This window comes from Salvia hispanica, chromosome 3 (genome assembly GCF_029641045.1).
Source record: "Salvia hispanica isolate PSC_SH4W2 chromosome 3, Shi_PSC_v1, whole genome shotgun sequence".
Lineage (NCBI taxonomy): Eukaryota > Viridiplantae > Streptophyta > Magnoliopsida > Lamiales > Lamiaceae > Salvia > Salvia hispanica.
The window spans coordinates 11294139-11320471 of NC_142694.1; the positions used below are offsets into that span (position 1 = coordinate 11294139).

The following is a 26333-nucleotide window of genomic DNA, read 5'->3' on the forward strand; positions in this document are numbered from 1 at the left end:
AACCGAGATGTGAACAGTTAAAATACGGAAGAAGACACATGATATTGTCATATTGATGTCAATTGTGAGAATTAAGATACAAAATTCTAGCAATAAATATTTTATCATAAAATAATTGTAAAGTCATGAATTAATATTAGGCCCAATAATAAATTAGAAGTAAATAGACGACAAGCTATTGGACCAGGGCCCACCTATCAACGTAACTGCTAACTACTCATGTACAGATTTATTACTTAGTCCCTCCCCGTCCGAATAATTTGTCTCAATTTTCCATTTCGATTCATCTCACATAATTTATCTCATTTCACAGTGGACCATTTTTGTTAGTAGACCTCATATTTTACTAACTCATTCCTACTCACACTTTGTTAGTAAGACCTGCATTCCACTAACTTTTTCAACTCACTTTTCATTACATTTCTTAAAACTCATACCCAATCAAAGTGAGACGAATTATCCGGGACGGAGGGAGTATTTATTATACTCCTATTTATTTTGCCAAATGCATTCTTTTTTGTAGTTAAGAGAAGTGAAATATGCACATTGGACATTTTTTGATTTTATAAAACAAATAATTAGTCTATAGATCTACTACATCCATGTGAATTTACGTTTAAATATGAATTGAGAAAATTCATTAAAAACAATATAAGCAATAATAAAATCAATGTAAATAATACTGGATGCAATTTTGTTATCGTCATTAATTTGAATTAAATTATACGGATTTTGCTTAAAAAATGATTAAAACAAAACGATTTGAAAAATGGAACCGGATAAGGAAGCTGGACGGGTCGTCCGGGTTCGGGTTCGGGTTCGGGTTCGGGTTCGGGTCCCAAATCAATTTACATCTGTGATAAGCTCCAACCGAAACCCTTTTGCCACACTTTTTTGAAGTCTTATCTTCTTCAGTCGCAGTCGTTTCAAAACTTGCAATTTCGGTAGCTGAATATCGAAATCTACAAAATGGCGGTGTCTTCGGGCGTCTTCTCGAGTTTCTTCGCGGCGCAACCGGCGTCGTTCGTCAAGGCGTCTCCCGGCGCCGTCGTCATGCGCGCGCCGGCTAAGCTTCCTCTGCGCGCGCTTTCTATCACCGCGGCGTCGAAACAGGCGACGGAGACGGAGGCTGAGACGAAGAAGCGGGAGCCGAGGGGAATTATGAAGCCGCGGAGAGTGTCGCCGGAAATGCAGGCGTTCCTCGGCGGCGTGGCTGAGATTCCCCGCACTCAAGCACTTAAAGAGATTTGGGCTTACATCAAGGCGCAAAACCTTCAGGTATATCTATTTGGATTAAGCCGCTACTATTTCTCAATTTTCTCTAATTCTGTTAATCAAACTTTATCTTATCTCTTAGTATTTGGTATTGATGTTGATGTTGATGTTGATGTTGATAGAGTGGAATGTTCTAGAATCGTTAGTACTCTGTTTCTCTGTGTGTGTTTTATAGTGATTTTAAGATATGTATTTGTTGCTAATCTTCATATAATATGCATTTTAGAGTGAAGTATATGTATATGCTAATGTGCTTGTTGAATTAAATTTGGCATGAAGCTTAATGTCTGATTCTAATATATATTTGACATACTTAAGCTTGAAATTTTATGTTGTTGGTTATCTGTTTGAAGGGGCTTCTGTTTTGTTTTGCCTAGTTTGTGCTTAACTATTGATATTATGCACATGATTTGATTCTCTTATCTTGTTCACATATTGTGTGTGGTGTTGCAACTAGTAGTTGTTGTGGTGGTTCTTGGAGAAGTTTCACACACGACTTGCCATTGTAAGGCGTGTTTACCTTTGAAAGTGTGGGCTGAAGCTGGCAGAGAAACTTCTTATGTCGACCTTTGCTTTATTACCAACTTTTGTTGTTCTGTGTTTGTCTGCTAATATAGATGTCAAACTACATCCATTAAAAAAATACTTGATCAGTAGCCGCAGTTAGTGGCTATGCTACTATTTGGCTTTGAGTTTCTGGGGGTGGCTTGGTTATTTTATGCACTTAGTGAGGGGGAGTCTTGTATGAGGCCGTCTTACTTCAAAATCCATCACACAGGTCACAAGTTTTTGCTACTTGGTTGTGTTAGCTATAGGATGTATCTGATGTACAAGGGCAATAGTTAACTCTAGTCAATTTATATGGTAAAAGAACTCAAAAAGTTTGTTGAGCTTAAATTATACTCCTAGCTGTCAAAATTACATTTTTATTGATTATTTTGTGTGACAGCCATAAATTGTGTATTTTGTGGAGTACTAAAGGAGGGGAGACTTGTGTTTGAACTTCTCAAGTCTGATGTGCTTGGTTTGATTTTATATGTAAGTGTGTCTTTGCACCGCATTGGTAGATGTTTAATTGAGGGTTTCCAGAATATGAATTAGATTGTTGAAAATGGAGTGCTAACTGATTGTGAACACCCCTATATTTTTGCTTCCCCATCAAGTGTTTCTTACATATACTAGTCAATAACTGACTTTGTGTTTCTCATGATTTCAGGACCCAGCCAACAAGAAGGTTATCATCTGTGACGAGAACCTGAAAACGATTTTTGCTGGGAAGGATCGCGTCGGGTTCCTTGAGATTGCTGGGTTGATCAGCCCTCACTTTCTCAAGTGAGGAGGCACTCATGCACATCTTAAAAGTAGAGAATCCCTAATGTAAATCAAGTGTTATGTTGGTTGATGTTATCGTACTAGGAAACACTAGCAAACACAAGCTCTTATTTTTCTGTTTATTTACACTAGATCCTTACGCCTAGTGGTGTAATTTTGCCTTTTGGATCATTCAAACGTCTGAATTCTTGATATTTCAAGCTTTTGCCGTTCATCTTTCATTGAATGATTTGTGTTGTTTATGTTTGCTATGGAAAGAAATGGTGAATGGTGAAACTAGCTTGTATAAATAGACATTTTGTTGCAGATTGGAACAAGAAAACATAAACTGAATGCAGCATTTCATATTACATAGGATTTTGATTTCTACTAGAGTGTTAGATCTTGGAGAGCAGCAGTGCCAATTCCTCGTCGGAAACCTTAACGTCAACGCATGTCCGAGTCGAGGCAGCAAGCCTTGCAGCTAGTTGATGCTTACACTAAAAGTAGTAACAATTTGTAAGCTTCTCTGAACTAGTAGTAGAAGTAGTAGAGAAACAACGTAGATACTCACACAGAGCTCTTCCCCTCTGTTGATAACATCATAGAAGAATGAATAGCAACTGCAATAGTGTTCCGGGAAGCAAAGATATTCCTCTTTCTTCCTCGATTCTCCTACAACCTGAAAATAAAACAAATTACCAAAAATTCAAGTGAACTTATACTCCTTGCCATCCGGTAATAAGTGTCTCATTTTCCTTTACAATTTGTCTGCCATTACATGTCCCATTTACTTTTTACTATGTCTCGCATTCTACTAAGTCATGTCGACTAACCTTCAGCTAACTTCGTACATATACAATGTTTTACATTATTTAACCCTGGTGCCGATCCAAAGAGGGACACATATTGTCAGCAGGGGGAAGTATTCAAATATGGGTATTAGTGACAAATAGTATACACTATAAACAAAACAATGCCTAAAATCAGATAGATATAGTTGGACTAATCATCCCCAACTTATTCACACAAGAGAGATAACCTGAAAGATGGATCGGCCACTGGGCTGACCAGAAATCCTCTTAACTCCGGCTTGATCAAAAATCCTGGTAGCTCTCTCAAAATTCTTACCGAATATAAAATGCAATCTGTAGGGGAATCAAATCGAATACCCAAATAAATGAGCCACAAAGAATTAATTGATGAAAGTGAAGCAGCAATACCAATACCCACGTTGATAGCTGATCATCGCTCACTGTTCAACAATTATAACCAAAAATGTCATAAAAACTAGTACTTACGAAGGGACTGACAAATTTGATCGATTCAACTAGTTCTTGAACCTGAGTGAGTTGCTTCAATCTCTTGCCAAATAGATTCCGCTACCAAATTAGAAATGCTCATCTCCTATTTTCGCCAAGAAAACAGTTTTTGAATTGAGATTGCAATGAAAAACAACTGTGGGACGTTTTTTTTATGTTTAAAAAAAAAAAAGTGTTTGGGGCCTTAACTTAATCATATAGGTGCATTGGGCCATTTGGGCCGTAAGAAACAAGTGGTGGTACATATCGATGATATTTTCCACACTCGTTCCAATTTCAAACATTTTATTTGAATTTATATGCGATATTTATCCTTGAAATTATCGACGAGTTTACATTCCTTCAATACCGATTTCTTAATTACTAATGTAGGGATGTGATCAAATCAATAACTTCTTATCTCAGTCATCGGATTTCGTGATGTAACCGTTAGATTAATATCACGTGTCATCTAATAATGTAAATTGTGTAGTCTAATAATGTAGATCGGCTAACAATGTAACGCTTTTAGTGTAATAATATAGCGGATCCAAGGAATTGGATTAATCCTGCTCGATCGGGCTTGCGGATTAAGGCCGAAAGTCTCCGCGCCGCCAACTGTTGATAAAATTCATGATCTTTTAATCAGTGCGATATTTCATATTTTACCCTTCTCTTTATCTCTTTTTTCGTGAAGGAAACGAAGGTTCTTTGCAACTTGTAATTAAAAAAAAAAAAACAAAAAAGTAAATCTGATGTATATAGTAGGAGTATATACTTATTTTAACATGAGTACATGAGATGTACATCAAGTACCAGTTCGTACTCTCAACTTAATAGAAAGAGCATGTCTATTTAGAACTGTGGGGACATCCATTAATTCAAGGAAACAAGATTTATTAGTTGGATGATAACTAGATTAATTGAGTTTGGAGTGAACCGTGGGATCATCCATTAATTAAGTAAACAAGAGTTATTGGTTGGATGATAATTGAGATATTAATTATACGATGATGGATCTTGTTTATGATGATGATCAACATCAACTCCATCAATGGCCCTTAACCAGAAGGTACAATCAAACGAAGCAGCGCCGCTTGGGATACCATCCATCACCCGCTCTTGTCCCCTCGGAAAATATATTCCGGTACGTGGGTCCGGCATCCACCACCCCGTCCTCTGCCCCTCCTCCGCTTGTTTCTCCGCGGTTTTTTCCTTACACGGCCTTGCCAAGCTGCTCATGCACCGCACTCCCGGTCTAGGTTAATAAACACCAAATAAAGGAATTAAAACGCTAATGTATTATTTAAGATTATTAATCCGTTGATAATATTATTTATTGAACTCAAAATAAAGGAAATTCTGCCTAAGCTCAAATGATCTTGTGAATATCTATTTATCTTTGTTTATGAAATGAAATGTGTATAAAATGAAAAATGAAGTTTATGAAATAGTAGTAAAATACTTACAGTGGGAATGGCTTGATTATGAGCATCATGTTGGTGATTCCTGTGGTCACGCCCATGCCTTAATTTATATAAATATAAATTTAGCTCACTCTAATTTGATTATATTATAATGTAAAACAACCTAGCTATGTGAGCTTATATATAAGAGTGTGAGCGTGTGTGGAGGCATTAATCATGCATAAATGCCTTCATACAAATTAAACAGAATAAGTTCTGTTGTCATATTTCTGGTGAAGGTTTCCAAGATGCAAAACCACTTTTTAGTTTTTACATTGTCACTTTCAGTAAGACATGATTCGATATTGATCGACCAATCTATGGTCCTAAACTCACATTTCATTTATCTTCACTCTTTATTTTATTCTTCTTATTTGCATCGTCTGAATCATTTTTTTAAGTTATGAATTTTTTTTAAAAAAATCTATTTTAATTCTAAATTTGTTTTTGTGGTCGAATGATTAATAGTACTATTCATTAAGAAATAAAAAGAACAAATTAGAATTAAGAGATTAATTAAGAAGTAGTACTAGTATTCTAGTCTAAAATTATACTCCGTGTTAGACTGTTAGCTAATTAAGCAACAAACAAGAAAAAAAAAATGCTTTTAACCACCTTTGTATAAAAGGAGAACTTGGTTGATGCTAAAGAAAAATAAGGTTATTTTTAGTACAGTGCCTATATACATATGAATTGTCATATTCCTTTCTTGTACGGTGCATACACAATACAAAGCACATTACTTATACACTTCTACACTTCTACTCATGGTAATATTCTGGTGAATTATTTTGAAGTTGCTTTGGAATAATCTGAAAAGCAAAAGGGAATCCCAAGAGAACTATGTTAATTATGTTAAATTTACTAGTTTTGTAAAAAATTCAAGTTGCATTGATAGTTTTTATTGAAAATATAGCATACTTTCTTCTTCATAAGATTTGTACAACTTCTTATTAATATTACACCAATAGGGTACTTTCTTCATAAACAATGCACCCATGCACTTTGAGCAACACCAAGAGAAGGGTAAATGAGAAGGTAAAGCATGATGACGGCCAAATTTACCTCTCTTTTTTATGGCAAAACATTCTCCAAGGGAGAAGGTAAATGGGAAGGCATTATACCTTTTCCCATTTTGAGGAGGTATCTTTACCTTTCCATGGAAGAGAAGGTAAAATAGAAATAACTGATTTTGAGATTGGCGGGAGAGAGAAGCGGCACAATCTATTTTCATTTGCAGGCATTAGGCATAAATTACTTCATGATTACTTCATTCTTTTAGTTTTCATATAATTGGTAATCTTATTAGTTAAAAATTTAAAAGATTGACTTGCTTTTGTATTTACATAATCTCTTTGTGATGCAATCTGTAAGTCCAACCCGTGTTCTATATTATTTTTGTAAGCATTTCATCACAAAAGAAAGAACTTACTCTAAATGTTGATTTGCTGTTTGTTTAACACAGATGTTGACTGAAATATTATCGTTGCATTCTTGTAGAATGCAATCTAGCAACTAAAGGTCAAAATTGGTCCTGAACAGATGCCCATTTTATTATTTTGGTCCTAAACTTTATCTTTTGGATTTTTTGGTCTTGAACATATGGAAATTTAATCATTTTGGTCCTCCGTCAACATTTCTGTAAATATTTAACAGTCAACCATTTTAATCACAATTTTGACCAACTTAAGCAATTTTTAATTATTCAATAACTTAATCAAAACTTTAATTATTTTAAGAATATACTATCATTTAAAATAAAAAATAAGACTTTTAAAATAAAGAGGAAGTGTCGCCCTCTCTCACTTCGACAGCGCCGGCGACCGGCGAGCGACGAGCGACGAGGAGCGACCGGAGATGCCACCCTAGTTCACGACTCCCTCTCCTCCTTGAGAACCCACAAATCCATCTGTTTCATCTCATAAACGTAGAGAATGCTAAGACAACCTCCAAGCAACTCCAGAGAGAAATGGTAGTATTTTCTTAAAATAATTAAAGTTTTGATTAAGAGTTATTGAATAATTAAAAATTGCTTAAGTTGGTTAAAATTGTGATTAAAATGGTTGACAGTTAAATATTAACGAAAATATTGACGGATGACCAAAATGATTAAATTTTCATATGTTCAGGAACAAAAAATTCAAAAGATAAAGTTTAGGACCAAAATGATAAAATGAGTATATGTTCACGACCAATTTTGACCTTTACTCTTTTAAAATATAAGCATTTATCTTTTCAATATACCTTCACCTCTTGGAATTGTTTGCTTTTTGAAAAGATCTTTTACACTTTTTAAGAAGATATAAACATGATATACTCTTTCATTTACTTTCTCCCCTTAAATTGCTCTCAGTATTAATTTAAAGTAAATTAATTGAGAGAGAAGTCGGCAAAATAGAAAACAAAAACAAGAAGTTGGCAAATTAGAAAGTAGAGATGAATACATCCACGCCACGTGTTGCATGAGAGTTGGTTGTGGCCAAACTACCAAACTCTCTGTGGCATGCTTCTAGATGTTCAACGTTCACAATGCTTACTTGCCCACTCGCGGCATCCATCTCATATTCACACACCTAAATGGAGTATATTTTTTGTGTAAAAATATTTTTCTAATCATACTGAAAATTTAAATTTATTTTGTATATTTTTACTAATAACATTAAATATGGGTATATAGTGTTGCTATTGCCAAAATATTATGAGATATATACTCAAAATTAGTGTAAAATTTGAATTTAATGTAAATAGTTGAAGTATACTCTCTCGTCCTATAAAAATACTAGAACTTTTGAGATAGTATAGTTTTAATACACAATTGATATAGTATGAGAGAGATAGAATAAAAAAAATTACCAAGAATAAAAGCATGTAATTTTCATAGAACATATTTTATGGGCACAGTTAGTATAATAATAGTAAAATAATATCCTATGCACATGAACGCACTAGTAGTGCATGTCTTTCCTCGTTGCAAACCACCTCTCACACCGCATCCTTTACCCCAGGCTAGCTTCACCCACACTTCATCCCCCTCTCCCCTAGAGGTGACAAAAGCGGTTACTCGCACCCAACACTCGACTGATGACTTTACTGATACACGACTTCTTAGGTGTGGGCATCCCGACCCATTCCACATTTTTTATATCGACTCAATTAACCCTCCTTACACACACATACACATACACATACACCATTTTGTTCTATGCACGCTTGCGAAATTTCCTTTGTAAAATGTCCAATGTGATTATGAAGCATTTAATTTGGCCTTGCAAAACCAACAACCAATTATGGAATTCACTAAAGATTTTCATTTTACTGGGAATGACTGAGAAATTAAAAAAGGACGAACCGATAGTCTTATGTTTATTATACCCAGCTCCGACCTTATTCTCCATATCTTCAGATCAAGTCAGAAAACATCTAATACCCACTACCCGTTTGAACACTCTCCTACCATTTCCCGTTGTCATCAACAATGTATCAGTGTTAGATGTGTTTATCGTATCTCAACAGAAATACGTAATTTTTCAATTTTTTACTAAGATCGGGTGATGTTAAAGAAATAAAATAAGTGAAGGTGAAATCACGCGTCGAGTTAGAGCGTCAAGCCTCACAAAACTTCCCATTTTCTGGGCATTTTAAAACTGCAAAACCTCTCTCAAAAAGTGCAAAACCCCAAACAGACCTCCATTCATATCAATGGCCGCCGCCGCGACTTTCCTCCTCCGCCACCGCCAATCCCTCCTCCGTTCTCCCAAACTCGCTCGCTCGAGCCACTCCCTACCCGATCCCCCGGAGAAAATCAGCAGCCCTCTCTCCCACCAACTCCAGCAATCAAAATGGCTCGCCCGTTTCCCCCATTCCATCTCTCGCAAATGCAAGGACTTCGAATTCTCCTCTCCCACCGCCATATCCTCCAATCGGTCTTCCTCTCCGCCGAGATTCGGGTTTGTCAGCTGGTATTTGGGCATGGTCAAAACCCGACCCGTCGCGACCAAAACCGTCACGGCTGCCCTCATCTACACCGCCGCCGATTTGTCGTCTCAGGTAAATCTGTATGAAATCAAATGAATTTGAGGATTTAGTGATGTTTTTTCCCTTGTTTGTTGCTGATAATTTTGTTGCATTCAGACGATTGTGTCGATTGTGGGGGGAAGTGGAGAGGGTTATGATTTGGCGAGGACTTTGAGAATGGCTGGGTATGGAATGCTGATAGTGGGGCCTTCTTTGCATTTTTGGTTCAATTTCGTGTCCCGAGTGTTTCCAAAGCGTGATCTTTTGTCGACGTTTGCGAAAATGGCGTTGGGGCAGACGGTGTATGGCCCCACTGTCACTGCTTTGTTCTTCTCTGTTAATGCTGCTTTGCAAGGTGCCACCATTTCTCAATCAATCCTCTACTTTTTATACAAATGTCAGTTTAATAATCAATTTTAGGCGTTTTATTTTGGAGTAGGAATTGCTTGTTCCTCAATAGTTGAATTTGATGATAAGTCAATTGAAAATGATAATTATTCATTGCTCAAAAGTTATTAAATGTTAATTGTAAGTGTGATCATGTGCTATCTTGACATTTGATCCTATTTTGCTGAAATTTTGCTTTAGTAAAACTTGTATCCTGGATATGCTTTGGATTCGAAAGTACAGTTATATGATTCCGTCTGCATCATATGTCGATTTGATTCCCATCTGCATCATATGATTACATGATGGGATGAACATACCTGCCTTGCAAGTGATGGCTTACTTGAGCTGATATATAAGGACAGCTTGTAATGAGTTCTTCCACTTTGGTGTTGTGATTCGCAGGTGAGAGTGGATCCGAGATAGTTGCTAGGTTGAAACGCGATATGGCCCCCACGTTACTTAGAGGTGTGATGTACTGGCCGATATGTGATTTTATCACATTCAAATTTGTGCCTGTTCATTTACAGGTGAGCTGTTGCTTTCTCTTTGCTTGAATTCCATCTTTCAAAGTTTGTTAATGCTATGTATCTCCCCTCTCTCTGGCAGCCTCTGGTGACCAACTCATTCTCGTATCTGTGGACAATCTACCTGACCTATAGGGCAGGTTTAGAAAAAGTCGACAAGGTGGGAGTTTGACTACTAGATCCATTTCGATGCCTCATCTCGAATGATTCCCAGACGGCAGCTTGGTTACCTCGGCTCATACATTGCTAGGTATGACCAAAGAAGAAGCGAAAGGGTTTCGTCGTTCAAGCAGTGGAGACTGGAGAATCTGGTGAAGTGATAGTTTTTGCCTTTTTTGGCAGGGACTATTGATGAAGATTTAGTTTCTTCTGTTTGGAAATGGCACTATTTCCTTGCCTCAGTTATTTTTGTTGTCTCAATCATATTATATCATTTTCTTTCACTTAATAGTATATAAAATTTTCAGCAACTGAATTTATTTTAAACAATGTAATTAGTTTGTTAGTACTACTATTATTTCAATTCTAAAAGTTGTAAGATGATTATTCTTTATGTCGAAACACTTCAGTTAAGCCCTTATGATTCTCCAAACACTGTTAAGACTTAAGTCTACCCAAAATAGAATATATTTTCATTAATAAGCATCGAGATCAAGATTCTTTACCCTTATAATTTTCCAAATGTACCCAATATAGAATGAATTTTAAGTAAACATCAAGGTCAAGATTCTGGTTATTGGGAATGTATTTTCAATAAAGAGTAGTATGTCATCAGATATGATGTTAACTGAAACTGAATTTCAGCACAGCATGTATCCAAAAGCAACTTGTGACAGCAAATGACAGTGAGAAGAGAAGATGAGACAAAATAGACATTTATATATACAATAAATGACATGAACAAAGTCAATACATGTCTGCTAGCAACTTTAAACATTTCCAAATTAGGATGAAAAAAATGACGATCTCTCAACTCTTAGAGACTCTATCAGATGTGTAAAATCACTGTATAAACACTCTCCTCTTCCTACAACTAAAGCTGAAAACACCACTAACTTCATTCACAGATCCACAGCTTGTTTTCGTCTCGAGTTATCGTCAAATTTGAGTCAAATAGTATAGAAACTCACTTGATTTGATTTGTCGAATGAGTTGCTCCCGAATCGCAGAGCTTATTGTAAGGCATGGTTGCATAACTTCTCAAGCTGCGTGGACCAATTTTCCCCGAATACGGATGGATTCGACTGCATGGCTACCCGAAAATCCAACACACTTGCAGTATACGGTTGCATTCTCCTCTTTCCATTTGAATGTCTCGCGAGAGTATGAGGATGCACGCCTCGTGATCCAGCAACACCTATACATTGCGAAATCATTTTCTTCAGATACACATCTAGACCCTTATTCAACAGGTTGGCGCCATCTAGTGTAATTCCAACTCCCTCCGATGCCAGCTTCTTCTGCAAACAACGCCCCAAGGATCTTGTATCGGGCAATTCACCATTGGTTTGACAAGACGGGCCAGAATGAGATGCTTTGCGGACACCACCCAAGTCGAGAGAAACACCAAGAGGAGCAGTGATAGAACTCCATCTGTGAGGAACGGGGATCATGGCACGCTGTTCGACCTCCTCCCCATCTTCAACTGATGCAGCGGCTGTCGGAGGCCTGCCAGAGAGAGTCTGCAACTCTGCTGCACTTTGCTGCTCTTGTATCCTCGAAACAGTTTCTTCATATGTGAGACTAGGACTCTTGCCCAACGGGCCAAGAGGGCTAGGGCGATCACGAAACTTGCGATTGATCGGAGACCTGCATTTGCGAGGAGAGTGAGGGAATGCGTCTCCACAAATAGATTGAAGATGATTCTTCGGGTGGCCATTGGCAACTTTGACACCAAGGGCCTCAACTTTTCGAGCTTTTTGAGGCGGGGTTTTAGCCTGACAAGCATTCTGGATGATGGATCGGATGAGGCGATTATGAATCGAGAGATTCTCCCTCCCAATTGTCTCTATGCAGCTCTTATCAAAGTCAGCCTTGCTCAGCTTCGAACACAGAAATCTCTGCAGCTGATCGAAGTAGGTCCGGCCTCTTTGGTGCCCGATCTTTTCAAAAAGAAGCTCTTTCAGCTCTATTGTGTCAATTCGAGAAAAATTACTGTTGGCCACCATTTTCATAACTCTGCTCAACATCCAAGATCCCAGTAAGTACTCTAGTAAATATGTACTAACACTACCAATACTCACCAAATAAGACATTAATCAATCAATAATCACTAATTAAAGCTCTTCTTCTGCTCTACAATCTAAATACTCGGCAAAAAAGACACATGTATACAGATCAGCATAATTGAAGTTCATCAACACTAATTTTTCTATTTGAAACACCATCTCTACCACCCCATAAAAAAGATTCAATTTTTATTAATACCACCACCAAATTGCACTCAATTTTCATAATTATTAGACGATGAACTCAGCAGACTATCAACTTCAGAAATTCAATTACAAAATAAGGGGAAAATAAGTATATGTCCCAAATTGCATAATTAGATCAAACCCATTCGACATAATTGCGAAAAAAACAAAACCCAGAAATTGAATGCGTCAATCAAAGCGAAAAAGGCTACTGAAACCCAAATTGCGAGCGATTCCAATCAAAATCGGAAAGCCCACTTCGCGATTCTCCCAAGAAATAAAATCGCAGTAGCTGAAAATCAAATTCGAGTGAAAACAGAAGTAGAAAGCGAGAAATTACCTGGTTTCGGAATTAGGAGTGTAGAAGTCGACGAGAGTATGAGTTCGCGAGCAGCGTGGAGTTTTTCTTTTCCTTTTTTTGTTAATTTATTTACTTTTCGAAGGGGTTTATTCTTGTCTCCCCCAAATTGATCTGATGGCTTTGAGAGTGTAATTCCTAAAATAAAATAAAATAAAAATTAGTTGCAAAATACAACCGATATTCTTGGAAATTAGTTGGCACGTGCGTCTATGTAGCACTTAGATGTAATATCAGTTAGAGTCAACTTTGTCAACGCACTTAGTTTCATGTAATATGGCTTTTGGAACTAGTACATATACAATAGAAGACTTTCATTCACTTACCTAGTCAAAATATTACTCTCTGCTCAATCTACATTCTACATTCTATAATTGTAAAGTTATTTCTCTTTTAATAAAAATTAATAAATTCTTTTTCACTTACTTTACTCTTTCTTAATGTATTATCTCTTTTATCTTTCTATCTTTTTCATTTCCTTTTGTATTCTTCATTTACTTAACTCACTTAACAAAATTTTTCTTAAATCACGTGCTGAAAAGAAACGCCTCCATTACTATGGAACGAAGGGAGTACTTAGTATCATTTCCAATCATTTACACTAAACTCTAACATTATTTCCAACCATTTACGCTAAACTCAAACTCATTTTAGTATAAATATCACATCAAAGACAAAGTACTATGATTTTACTTTAACCATTTACATTAAACTCAAACTTAAATGAATATTTTCTATATTATAGGTACCTCTTTTAACACAAGCTTCAAAAAAGTTTTTAGTTTTGATTTAGTGTAAACCTAAAAATAAATTCTTTACTCAAAAATATAAAAAAAAATGAGATTGGTTTTGGAGTACCATTGGAGCTAATTACCTATCACGCTATCACGCATTCTTAGTTGTTTGAATTGCCTTAGCTTTGCCCTCACTTAATTTTCTAAACTTCTGGTGTTAAAATTTGGCAACCGTGTATGCAGAAATCTTCATGGTGTAATTAGAAAGTATGGGCTAATGTGCTGCAGACAGTGCTTCCGCAGCAATGCAAAGGAAATCGGGTTCATTAAGGTATTTTAGTTTGTTCTAGTTCACAACATTTTGTTTTTAATTTTCGCTCGTGTGTGTCATCCTGATACTATTCCTTTTGTCTTGTAGTACCGCTAAATCTCGACATGATGCCCCAATCTGGGAATCAACCTAGTCTATTTTAGGTTGTTTTTTGAAATGTTAATAGACAATCATCTTAGAAATGTGTCATGAGACTCATGACAGTGATTATCCAATGTGTAGTCGAATTTGAATTTATTTCTGAACCAACTTGTATTTTGGTTTCATATATAGTATCGACGTTTCTTACTTTTATTTTCTCATTTGTTGTTTTGGTTTTTCTTTGTTACCTCTTCATCAAAATTTGGATGCTCTCATCTCTCTCAGAATTAAACAAAATTGCTCATAAGCCAATCGTTTAATTTCTTTCTTAAACAAAATAATAGAAAAACTATTTAGGTATTGTTTTTTTATTGTTCTTTATCCCAACCTTTTTTTTTTCCGGTGAAGGTGTATGGCCTTTGTATAATCTAAGTCATTAGTTAGACAGCTTACCTTTAATATTTATGGTGTATTATGGTGCAATTGCACAAAAAGATTTAGAGTTCAATATTCACTTGTACATTTTAGCTTTCAAATCCAGCTTGCACCAACACGTATGTTGCCATTGTGTGTGGCCCAGTCGAGTTATACTATGCAGTCTGCAGATGTAGTGATGCGTGTGGTATAACTCTAATACTAACTTGCATTCCTCCTTAATCACACGTTTCCATAGAATTTTCAAGAGGAGCCATTCTTCCCATGCATGAGATGAATGTTATATTACATCTCATATTTAACATTAATGGAGTTCCATACGTGAGATGGAACGTTTATCACTGGCATAGACAACATTTATCGTATCTCTTGAACTTTCCTCGAACATGCAATCTCATACATGAATATTTTCGGAATTCCATTTTTATGGCTTGTTTTGGTTCATCAACATTCTCTTCCACTTTTAAATGTTGGTTGACGAATTGACTATTTTGCCCCCAAAAAAATTCGATGTGTGAAGGTTTTTTGATCAACACACTCAAACAAATAAGAAGTCGTATTTCTAAAATATATGGTCAAAACATGTTCACTGAACACTGAACACACAAAATGAATTCCCTATTGGTGGATCCTACTCTTTTTGTCCACCATTAGAAGTCTCATTTCTTGGTGGCACGAATTTTAAGTGGGTGGAAAAAAGTTAATGGAACGTAAATCTCATTTATATATTAGTTTTGAATGAAATATGAGTTAAATGAGTTAGTGGAATGTGGGACCCTATTACCAATTATGACATAAGTGAATCAGAACTCCTATTCGCTGCCGGACTAAAATAAACTAACGGAACTCCTATTCGCGGACGTAGGGAGTACCTCCTAATTCTGCCCCAGAATTATTTCTTGACCTTAACATAAAGGAGAAGGCAAACAACTTTTAAATAAAAATCTATTTATTATATAATTGAACGAGTCAACTGAACGAGTGACTGTGCATACCTGTTATTGATTTAGATTATAGTATAATTATAAATATATGAGATTAGGGGCGTGTTATAATGCTAATTTTTTTAAAATTGCTAACTCACCAACGCAATGTATTAAAATGGTCAATACAAATTTGTGTTGACATTTTAAATATGAATATCAACACAATGTATTAGGGTTTCTTAAAAAAGTTACCAATAGATTACACCTTTGTGAAATTAAATAATCCTAAATTTCTATACTCAAAATATATTCTAAAAGGGTTAAGCTGTGAGATGACTTATTTAGATAAACTATTTTATTTTTTCTCTTTTGAAAAATAAGATGTACAATACATGAGAATGTTTAGTGTTTTATTTTAATCTTTATTTTATAAATAACTATTAAAAAATATTTAATTAAATTGATAAAATTTGAAAAGATGAAATTGATAATTCAAAAAAATTACGTTAGACTATTAGTATATTGAAAAATTATGAAATTTGAGATATGTTCGATAATTACTATTTACCTTGGATATAATTTTTATTTGAATTAATAAAGTATATCTATAATAAATATATAAAAGGGGAGTTTTGGGAATAATTACCTGAATGCCACTAATAATATAATTTTTTTTAAGTATATTTACTATATTATTAAATTTAAATATTGTGTAACCTAAATGAAATATTAATACTATGACTCTATTTTTTTCATGATTAACTACCCACTAATGACATTCATTGCCACTTACCCACTAACCTATTAGTTTTGAGATTTATGTAGTCGTCAAATTATGAAAAGATCAATTTAAATATGCATGTGGATGTACAAGTCAACAATCTTGAAGATTATGGCCGGGCTTCTTGCTCCAGACAAGGTAATCTTTATTCATCCAAGTTCGTTCCTTTCATTTGGTATTATGTTGTACTTTGTACTGATATTATTATTATTAATAGAAGCTAATTTAGATTGGGATTGAATGTCTTCTTGTGGTCTCTCATTAATTATGAACAACTAGGGTGAGGTATTGATTTGCGGGAGAAGACGACACGGGTTGATCAGTGATGAAGAACTATCTGGCCTAAGAATTGGCTTGGTGAGACAACATTGTTTGCACCTCCTCAATTATTTCAGTGATTCTAATCTAGACAGTTCTTGAATCTACTGTCTAATGTAACATGTTTTTCAGAGTGCAACACTTTTTGATTCTCTCACTGTTTGTGAAAATGTTGGGTTTCTGTTGTAAGATGTTTGTCTTTATAATTAGTTTTTGCTTCATTGTTATCAACTGTATTTCATGTTTAAATTATTGGTACAATAAATTGCTATCGTATAAATTTGTGATTTTAGAACTTGAAATAATATTGTTTCTCATTCAGTATATGTGTTATTTTTTTTCTTTGTCTGATTTTATATTTTTTAATAATTGTTTTTTATTCTATATATTTATGATTTCAGATTTCATACAATGATATTTTTATGAATTTGTAAAATTATTTTACAGTATAAAATAAGTTTAAATAAAAAAAATAGATCGTGCATGGCACCATGAGTGATACTAGTAACTAATACAAACAGTCTTTTCTAACAAAAAAAAAAAAAATAGTTTTTAATTACCACTTAGTATAAAATTATTATTAGTACACTTATTTTATCTTTAAGTAATTCTCTTTTTTTCGGAGTATATATAAGACTTTAGGGTTTAAGAGACTGCTCATTGGCAATCAGCAGCTTTCTCCAAAGCCTCAAGCTTGATCAGCATCTAGGGTTTCCGATCGCCGGCGAAAAGAGAAGACAATGGGGCACTCCAACATCTGGAACTCTCACCCTAAGAACTACGGTCCTGGATCCCGCACTTGGTATCTCCTAATTTTTCTTAATCTCCAATTGATTTTCGCACCACTGTCGTTATTTTTGTTTCTTTTTCTGCTGAGTTATGATTGTGGTGATAAATTGGTTCTGTAATTATGTCAAAGCCAGCTCAGTAAGATATGTAGACCGATTTTTTTATCGTTATTTTGTTATACGCACCTTGTTTCCGTGTTGAAAATTATGCGATTGTTGCTAATGGCTTGATTTCAGGAATTTTATTTGGAATCGTAGCCGGTGATTATCGTTTATTTGTTTAGTCTTATGATGTATTTGTAAACTGAGGAGTGCTTGTATAATTTTTCATCAAAATTTGAGGTTACTAAGAATTTTTTATGGGGCTTTTTTTTCTGTTTGTTTTCATTTACTGTTGTGGCTGGTGGTATCATAGTCTGGTTTTCAACTCTATAGATTTTCATCATGGTAGCTGACATTAGAGTTTTCTACAACGCATTTGATAGTTCTGTTTAACCTGCTCCATTACGATTGCTTTTTTTCAAAATCATTTTCATTGATGATAATGGCCATGTTTATTAGTGATTTTTGCTACCCTGCAACTAATATTATCTTTCGACACATTAGTGCATTATTTTCATGATATCTGCCTACATTTTTTGTAAGATGATTTTCATTTGGTTCTGGAATGAATAAAGTACTAATCCATTAACTTTCCTTCAACTTTTAGTGCTCAATAAAACTCTTGTGTTGTGCACTTGTTTCTGCTTGCATGACAATTTTCCTCATGTTGAGAAGATATGTTGTCATTCAATTTTCTAATTGGTTGTTTGCTTTTAGTTAAAAAATCAAATACATATGTTTTTTCATCTACAAATTAGTGCTCAGTTCTTAACTATGTTATTTCCACCCTGACACTTTGCGCCTGCTGTTTTAGATGCTTTTGATGTTATGTTCTTTCTCAGTCCTTAGTTGTGGAATTGCATCATCTTTGCTTTCTAAGCTTTTTGGTGTTAAATTTTGGCAGCCGTGTGTGCGGAAATCCTCATGGTATAATCAGAAAGTATGGGCTAATGTGCTGCAGACAGTGCTTCCGCAGCAATGCAAAGGAAATTGGCTTCATCAAGGTATCTTATTTTGTTCTAAATCACAACCTTTTTGTTTATAATTTTCACTTGTGTGGTCATCTTGATACTATTGCTTTTGTCTTGCAGTACCGTTAAATCTCGACAAAGGGTGTGCCACAATTTCGGAATTAACCTAGTCTCTGCTAGGTTGTTTTTTGAAATGTTAGCCATAGCCAATCATCTGAGAAATGTGTCAATACAGTGATTTTCCAATCTGTGATCGAATTTGGATTTATATCTGAACGATCAGATTAATTTGGTTTCATAGTATTGACATTTCTTACTTTTATTTTCTCATTTTCTGTTTTGGTTTTCTTCGTTACCTTTCCATCTAAATTTTGGATAATATCATTTGTCTGTGCTGTCATAATAATACTACAAAATTACTCATTAGCTAATTATGTAATATCTTTATGAAATCATCGTTTTCTTTTTGTAGTAGTGCAATTTATTGACTCCCTTTTGATAGTTGAACAAAACTAGCATTTTTTTGATCTATTAAAAACAGATCATACTTTTGATAGTTGAACAAAACTAGCATTTTTTTGATCTATTAAAAACAGATCATATTTTCTGGATGATATTTAACACATTGATTTATTGACTTCTTTTTGCTTGTATTACAAGATAAGTAAATTAAATTATGGCAAAGTATCCAAGATCTTGAATTTGTTTGTTGATATTAGTGCAAAATCAATCTTTCAATTCTCTTTTTAAATCAATTTCGTTGTTGGGGCTATCATTTTGAGTTATATAAGGGGATTGTTTTGTTGGATTTATCTCCCTCCACACCCGAATTTGTTAATTGAAACGCAATAGTGTGCCAAATATTGTATTTTCTCTCTTGTGGAGTACTAAAAAAAGCAAATATTGATAATCACCTCAATTTAGTTAGTTGGGATTATATCATTTTGAGTTATATAAGTGGATCAATTTTGTTGGATTTAATCTCTCTCCATACATAAATTTATTAATTATAACGCAATAATGTGCCATAATTGTATTCTCTCTCTTTTAAGGTACTATCACTATAAGTTATAAGATGACTAATTTTGTTGGGTTTAATCTCTCATCACACCGGAATTTATTGTAACACAATAATGTGCCAAGTATATATTTTTTCTCTCTCTTGTACTACTAAAGAAACAAATACTCCTATTAATATTCACATGAGAGATGGAAACTGCACTTTACCCGTGAACTTGTCCAAATTTTAATTAATTCCATATGTGTGAATATGTGATTTGCTTTTTTCTTAAGAAAAAGGAGACAAGACCTGAAATAGGAGTATAGGACAGTTAACCTACCAACTTTCAATTCAGAACTTGAATCAAATAGTAACATTACTAATATAGCTTCAATTCTGCTTAACAAACATAATAGACAACTGAAATATATAGTGCTATTTTTAATTGCATATAAATAAAATAGAACACTGACTGCTATATGTTAACAAAATAAATTTCACTAGCTTGTTACTTGCACAATCACAAAATTTCAGCCAAACCTCTAATACATCACTGTTTCGAACCTATTTAAATCTTACTATAAACATCAACAATGTGGTCGAACCACAAAATATTGATGCATTGCAAATGCCCTAATCATATATAGCCGTGACTTTCAAGTTTGGATTAGTGAGAGTCACTCTTAAGATGGACATTTAAATGTTAGATATGCAGGTAAGAAGTAACAATAATTGGTAGTTATTAGTCAACAATTGTATGTTTATTTACTTATACATTTGTTTGTTATACTATAAGAGTTCAACTATAGTGTGTGTCCATAGGAAAGTGCTCGACTGAGTTCGTGATGCTTACCTTTCTTAGTGAGCCTGAGCCAACAAGGAATTTGTTTATAATGTTATTTTAAAGTGAATGTGAGCAATATATTGACAAGGAGACCATATATATACAAGGAGTTCGCAATCCAACCAAATGAAAACCAGATCACATACTCTATTTATTCATCAACTAAAGGGGAAAAAGTAGAAGGGTTCAACAAAAACTAATAGGAAAATAGAGAACCATGCCTCAATTGCCAGTTGAGGCGTTTGCTTCCGTACCTTCTGTCTGCACAGGCTCAATTGCTCGGAATGGTGGAGCGCTACCAAACTTCAAAATGTATGCAGTTTCATAAGCAGCGCGCAGTGGCTGCATTACTTGAGCATCGAGATAAGCATCACAGGAGAAACACCAGACCGATAGATCACTGAGTCAACAAAGGCAATCAGTACAGGAAACAAGCAGACCAATAGACGAAAAACAGTTCCCACGTAGACGTAGGGAAGAGAATCTCAGAATAAGTGAAAAACCTGTAGCTCAAAGCCAAGTTATGATTTGTGTGTTGATAGTGCTCTAGCATGTGCTTGTTCACAAATCGGCTACAGAGAACATCCTTGCAACATAAGCATAGCCAGTTCTCATTTGGATGCTGACACCTTTGTATCATTCAATCGAGTCAATTTTTACAGAAGTAGATATTGGCCAAATACTAACACTAAGGAAGAAAATTTGCATCATGGTTAACTCTTAGATCAAAGTAATTACACTGAAACGATCAACGCATATCCAAAAGTAATTACACCGAGAATCCAACAAACTCGGTTCTCTCAACGCCTTGTTTACTTTGGTTGACAAGGATAGAGACACACACACTATGATTAATGAACAAGTACAACTATGGAATATCCAAAAGCAATGTAGTGTCAAAAATTGTTTGATTACTTGCATTCTTAATATTTTTGCCTTTATGGAGTACGAATTTGCAACACCAAATGAAACAATAATATCAGCAACTTGGTAAAATTGGGGGTTTAGGGCTCATAGTTTAGATACATTTAAAAGGAGGCATGATTCAATTCACAATTTAACAAAAAAATTGATTAGGGTTTAAGAGAGTAGACCTGTGGCATGGAGTGTCGGGGGTGGGAATGTGTAGGAGATCGGACGACAAGGAAGCGAGATGGTCACAGTGAATTCGTGCCTCCACCCACCCAGATTCCGAGCCGTCCAATAAGAACCCATCGTCTAATTCAACCATCATCACAGAGGAAGACGATGAAGATGAACTCTGCTGCGCCATCGATTCACTTCACCTTCTGTTTTCCAATACCAATCCTACGGATTAAATCAAACTTATATTCATATATATTTGATGCATTTTTGATTTAAAGGTTGTTTATTTAATTTTTAATATATTAAAAATTAATATTTATATTTTTTTATAAAATTCTTAAAATTTAAATTTCAATTCGTTCATTTTCTTTATAAACTTAGGTAAAAAGCAAATAAGAAATCAACTTGACTTTTATAAATTTTTCTTAATATTTTATTTAAGAAATGTTAAAAAAAGTTAGTGGAACATGATTCTCATTTTACTTCTAGTTTTGAGTGAAATGAACTAGTGAAATGTGAGAACCTATAATAAAAATGAATCGAGATTCACATTCGAGAACGAACTAAATGGAAAAATGAGACTTCTATTCATGAATGGGAGAATACCTTCTAATTCTGCCCGAGAATTTTATCTTGACCTTAGCATAAAGTTAAATAAGAAGGCGAACAACTTTTAAAAAAAAGTTATCGTATTTATTATATAATGACCGAGTGACTGTGCATATTTGTTTCTAGTTTAGATTATAAATATTTTTAAATATAATATGAGATTAGAGATATATTGTAATGTTAATCTTTTTTAAATTGCTAACTTGTTAATTTATTATATTGAAAAATTATTAAATGTGAGATATGTTTGATAATTACTATTTACCCTGCATATAATTCTTATTTGAATCAATAATAGTAGTAATTAATAGAAACCCAGTCTTTTTTTAAAAATATTGTTTTTAATTACCACTTAATATAAATTTATTAGTACTGCTAAGTAAATCCTTTTTTTTTAGTATATATAAGACATTAGGGTTTAACAGACCGCTCATCGGCAATCAGCAGCTTTCTCCAAAGCCTCAAGCTTGATCAGCATCTAGGGTTTCCGATCGCCGGCGAAAAGAGAAGACAATGGGGCACTCCAACATCTGGAACTCTCACCCTAAGAACTACGGTCCTGGATCCCGCACTTGGTATCTCCTAATTTTTCTTAATCTCCAATTGATTTTCGCACCACTGTCGTTATTTTTGTTTCTTTTTCTGCTGAGTTATGATTGTGGTGATAAATTGGTTCTGTAATTATGTCAAAGCCAGCTCAGTAAGATATGTAGACCGATTTTTTTATCGTTATTTTGTTATACGCACCTTGTTTCCGTGTTGAAAATTATGCGATTGTTGCTAATGGCTTGATTTCAGGAATTTTATTTGGAATCGTAGCCGGTGATTATCGTTTATTTGTTTAGTCTTATGATGTATTTGTAAACTGAGGAGTGCTTGTATAATTTTTCATCAAAATTTGAGGTTACTAAGAATTTTTTATGGGGCTTTTTTTTCTGTTTGTTTTCATTTACTGTTGTGGCTGGTGGTATCATAGTCTGGTTTTCAACTCTATAGATTTTTCATCATGGTATGCTGACATTAGATTTTTCTACAATGCATTTGATATACTATATGATTATAGTTCTGTTTAGCCTGCCCCAATACTTTGGCATCCAAGTCCAACGATTTATGATGTGATGATTGCTTGTGTTTTTTTTTATGGAGTAATTTTCCTAGATGATAATGAGCTTGTTTATTAGCTGCAACTAATATTATATGTCAACACATTAATGCATTATTTTCATGATATCTGCCTACATCTTTTGTAATATGATTTTCATTTTGGTTCTGGAACATTTAAAGTACTAATCCATTAACTTTCCTTCAACTTTTAGTGCTCAATAAAACTCTTGTGTTGTGCACTTGTTTCAGCTTACATGACAATTTTCCTCATGTTGAGAAGATATGTTGTCATTCAATTTTCTAACATGTTTGCTTTTAGTTGAAAAATCAAATACGTATATTTTTTTCATATACAAATTAGTACTCAGTTATCTAAACCCTAAAGCCCGTTCCCTTGGCTGTGGTTTCGCTGGATAGTAGACATGGACAGTGGGAATCTCGTTAATCCATTCATGCGCGTCACTAATTAGATGACGAGGCATCTGGCTACCTTAAGAGAGTCATAGTTACTCCCGCCGTTTACCCACTGTTTTAGATACTTTTGATGTTATGTTCTTTCTCAGTCCTTAGTTGTGGAATTGCATTGTCTTTACCCTCCACTTTATTCTCCCATTGCTTTCTTAACTTTTGGTGTTAAATATTGGCAGCCGTGTGTGCGGAAATCCTCACGGTATAATCAGAAAGTATGGGCTAATGTGCTGTAGACAGTGCTTCCGCAGCAATGCCAAGGAAATTGGCTTCATCAAGGTATCTTATAATGTTCTACTAATTCATAACCTTTTGTTTATAATTTTCACTTGCGTGTCATCTTGAAACTATTGCTTTTTTCTTGCAGTATCGTTAAATCTCGACAGAGGGTGTGCCACAATTTCGGAAATGTGTCATGACAGTGATTACACAATCTGTGATCGAATTTGGATTTATTTCTGAACAATCAGATTGTAATTTGGTTTCATAGTATTGACCTTACTTTTATTTACTCATTTTCTGTTTTGTTTTTTCCTTGTTACGTTTCCATCTAAATTTTGGATATTCTCATTTCTCTGTTCTGTCAGTATTAGACAAAATTACTCATTACCTAATCATTTCATTTCTTTATTAAATCGTTTTCTTTTGTTTTGTAGTGCAATTTTTTTGACTCTCTTTTGATAGTTGAACTATCTAGGAGTAGCATTTTTGTGATCTATTCAAAGCACATGTCGTATTTTCTGGAGAATATTATCACATTGATAATATATGCTTCCTTTTTGCTTGTTTAGACAAATTTCTCATCAGATTTTGTAATATTTGAATATTGATTTTGTTATGGCAAAAGATATCCAAGATCTTGAATTTAGTTGTTGATTTTAGTTCAAAATCAATTACTCAATTCTCTTTCTAAACATTCCGAATCATCAACTTTCTCAAAATATTCTTTATTTTCGACTCAATGTTTATGTCGAGTTGATTGCTGTAAAGATACTGCGTTCATTAGTAGTAAGTTGATAACAAACTCAATTTAGTAGTTGGGGCTATCATTTTGAGTTATGTAAGAGGATTGTTTTGTTGGATTTAATCTCTCTCCACACCGGAATTTGTTAATTGAAACGCAACAGTGTGCCAAATATTGTATTTTCTCTCTTGTACTAAAGAAACAAATATTGATAGTCACAACAAACTCAATTTAGTAGTTGGGATTATATCATTTTGAGTTATGTAAGAAGATCAATTTTGTTGGATTTAATCTCTCTCCATACATAAATTTATTAATTGTAACGCAATAATGTGCCATAATTGTATTTTCTCTCTTGTACTGTACAATCATTATGAGTTATAAGATGACTAATTTTGTTGGGTTTAATCTCTCATCACACCGGAATTTATTAGTTGTAACACAATAATGTGCCAAGTATATATTTTTTTCTCTCTCTCTCTTGTACTACTAAAATACTCCTATTAATATTCACATGAGAGATGGCAAACTGCACTTTACCCGTGAACTGGTCCAAATTTTAATTAATTCCATTTCCATATATATGATTTTCTTTTTTCTTAAGAAAAAGGAGACAAGACCTGAAATAGGACATTTAACCTAACAACTTTCAATTCACAACTTGAATCAAATAGTAATATTACTAATATAGCGTCAATTCTGCTCAACGAACATAATAGACAACTAAAATATAGTAGTAGTACTATTTTTTTTATTACATATAATAAAATAGAACAATTTGATTGCTATATGTTAACAACACAAATTTCACTAGCTTGTTACTGCACAATCACAAAATTTCAGCCAAATCTCTAATATATCACCGTTTCGAACCTATCTTAAATCTTACCATAAACATCAACAATGCGGTCGAACCACAAAATATTGATGCATTGCAAATGCACTAATCATATATAGCCGTGACTTTCAAGTTTAGATTAGTGAGAGTCACTCTTAAGATGGAAATATAAATGTTAGATATGAAGGTAAGAAGCAACAATAATTGTAGTTATTAGTAAGTGATGACTTTAGATATTGTCTAACTAATTAAATAATTACTTGTATATCAAACATGACCAAATGATGGATGTAGTATTACTTTAGATCTGAATTGCACTTCAAAAAGAGTGTACTTTAAGTCACATGGCTTGATGCATATTCAACTTTTTTCCAACCACCATTATTTTCTTAATCACTCCTAAACTACTTACTAACCAACTAAGCCCTACCTCTTTATTTTCCCTTTAACAACTTCCACTCTTAACTTTTATATACATATATTCCGCTTTCAATGAAAAGGTGACAGGATATTGTAATTAATCACCACATAAGTTGGCTTAAAACTAATTTTAAATAATTAGTTGTGGTTTAGTGTTTTTTTTTGAATTTACATAAAAGATGCCTGCGGTGATACACGTTATGAAAAAATGACCAATTTATTTAGTGCTCCTATGGAATAGCACATGCATGTAGGAGAAAGTTAATTGTTGGCAGCATAATTAGTATGAGTAATTAAATTATTAATCTACAATTAGTACAAAGTGTACAAACTATAAATTTTATGGACCACCTAATCACTAGCTCTCCTTAATTACACACAAAACATAGGCAGTTTTGTTGCAGACACTGATTTATTTTTTAATGCTATTATATTTGTAAATTAATCTGTTTGATTTAATCTCAGGGTATCCAAAGCTGG

General features: G+C 34.2%; 7 protein-coding genes across 7 annotated transcripts; 4 read left to right on the forward strand and 3 right to left on the reverse strand.

Annotated features, from left to right (window-relative positions):
• Positions 1-881: 881 nt before the first annotated feature.
• LOC125215076 (uncharacterized) lies at positions 882-2828 on the forward strand. Its single transcript, XM_048116384.2, has 2 exons — positions 882-1278; positions 2492-2828. Exons 1-2 carry the CDS (start codon positions 970-972, stop codon positions 2609-2611), a joined length of 429 nt encoding a protein of 142 aa, XP_047972341.1. The 5' UTR covers positions 882-969; the 3' UTR covers positions 2612-2828.
• Positions 2829-2871: 43 nt separating this feature from the next.
• Positions 2872-4282, reverse strand: SSN2 (zinc finger SWIM domain protein). Its single transcript, XM_048116385.2, has 5 exons — positions 3930-4282; positions 3820-3841; positions 3629-3734; positions 3161-3268; positions 2872-3086 (listed from the first exon to the last, which is right to left on the reverse strand). Exons 1-5 carry the CDS (start codon positions 3988-3990, stop codon positions 2985-2987), a joined length of 399 nt encoding a protein of 132 aa, XP_047972342.1. The 5' UTR covers positions 3991-4282; the 3' UTR covers positions 2872-2984.
• Positions 4283-9013: 4731 nt separating this feature from the next.
• LOC125212380 (Peroxisomal membrane 22 kDa (Mpv17/PMP22) family protein) lies at positions 9014-10857 on the forward strand. Its single transcript, XM_048112536.2, has 4 exons — positions 9014-9400; positions 9485-9722; positions 10160-10284; positions 10364-10857. Exons 1-4 carry the CDS (start codon positions 9053-9055, stop codon positions 10451-10453), a joined length of 801 nt encoding a protein of 266 aa, XP_047968493.1. The 5' UTR covers positions 9014-9052; the 3' UTR covers positions 10454-10857.
• A 283-nt stretch (positions 10858-11140) lies between these two features.
• On the reverse strand, positions 11141-13175 carry LOC125211624 (uncharacterized). The gene is made up of 2 exons (XM_048111500.2): positions 13036-13175; positions 11141-12459 (listed from the first exon to the last, which is right to left on the reverse strand). Exon 2 carries the CDS (start codon positions 12453-12455, stop codon positions 11454-11456), a length of 1002 nt encoding a protein of 333 aa, XP_047967457.1. The 5' UTR covers positions 12456-12459; positions 13036-13175; the 3' UTR covers positions 11141-11453.
• A 4127-nt stretch (positions 13176-17302) lies between these two features.
• Positions 17303-18987, forward strand: LOC125211903 (small ribosomal subunit protein uS14z/uS14y/uS14x). The gene is made up of 3 exons (XM_048111865.2): positions 17303-17461; positions 18454-18553; positions 18641-18987. The coding sequence occupies exons 1-3, from the start codon at positions 17400-17402 to the stop codon at positions 18647-18649; spliced, it is 171 nt and encodes a 56-aa protein (XP_047967822.1). The 5' UTR covers positions 17303-17399; the 3' UTR covers positions 18650-18987.
• A 1401-nt stretch (positions 18988-20388) lies between these two features.
• On the reverse strand, positions 20389-21675 carry LOC125215725 (histone deacetylase-like protein). Its single transcript, XM_048117251.2, has 3 exons — positions 21459-21675; positions 20868-20993; positions 20389-20764 (listed from the first exon to the last, which is right to left on the reverse strand). Exons 1-3 carry the CDS (start codon positions 21635-21637, stop codon positions 20587-20589), a joined length of 483 nt encoding a protein of 160 aa, XP_047973208.1. The 5' UTR covers positions 21638-21675; the 3' UTR covers positions 20389-20586.
• Positions 21676-22474: 799 nt separating this feature from the next.
• LOC125211304 (small ribosomal subunit protein uS14z/uS14y/uS14x) lies at positions 22475-24266 on the forward strand. Its single transcript, XM_048111036.2, has 3 exons — positions 22475-22634; positions 23811-23910; positions 23999-24266. The coding sequence occupies exons 1-3, from the start codon at positions 22573-22575 to the stop codon at positions 24005-24007; spliced, it is 171 nt and encodes a 56-aa protein (XP_047966993.1). The 5' UTR covers positions 22475-22572; the 3' UTR covers positions 24008-24266.
• The last annotated feature ends 2067 nt before the right edge of the window (positions 24267-26333 follow it).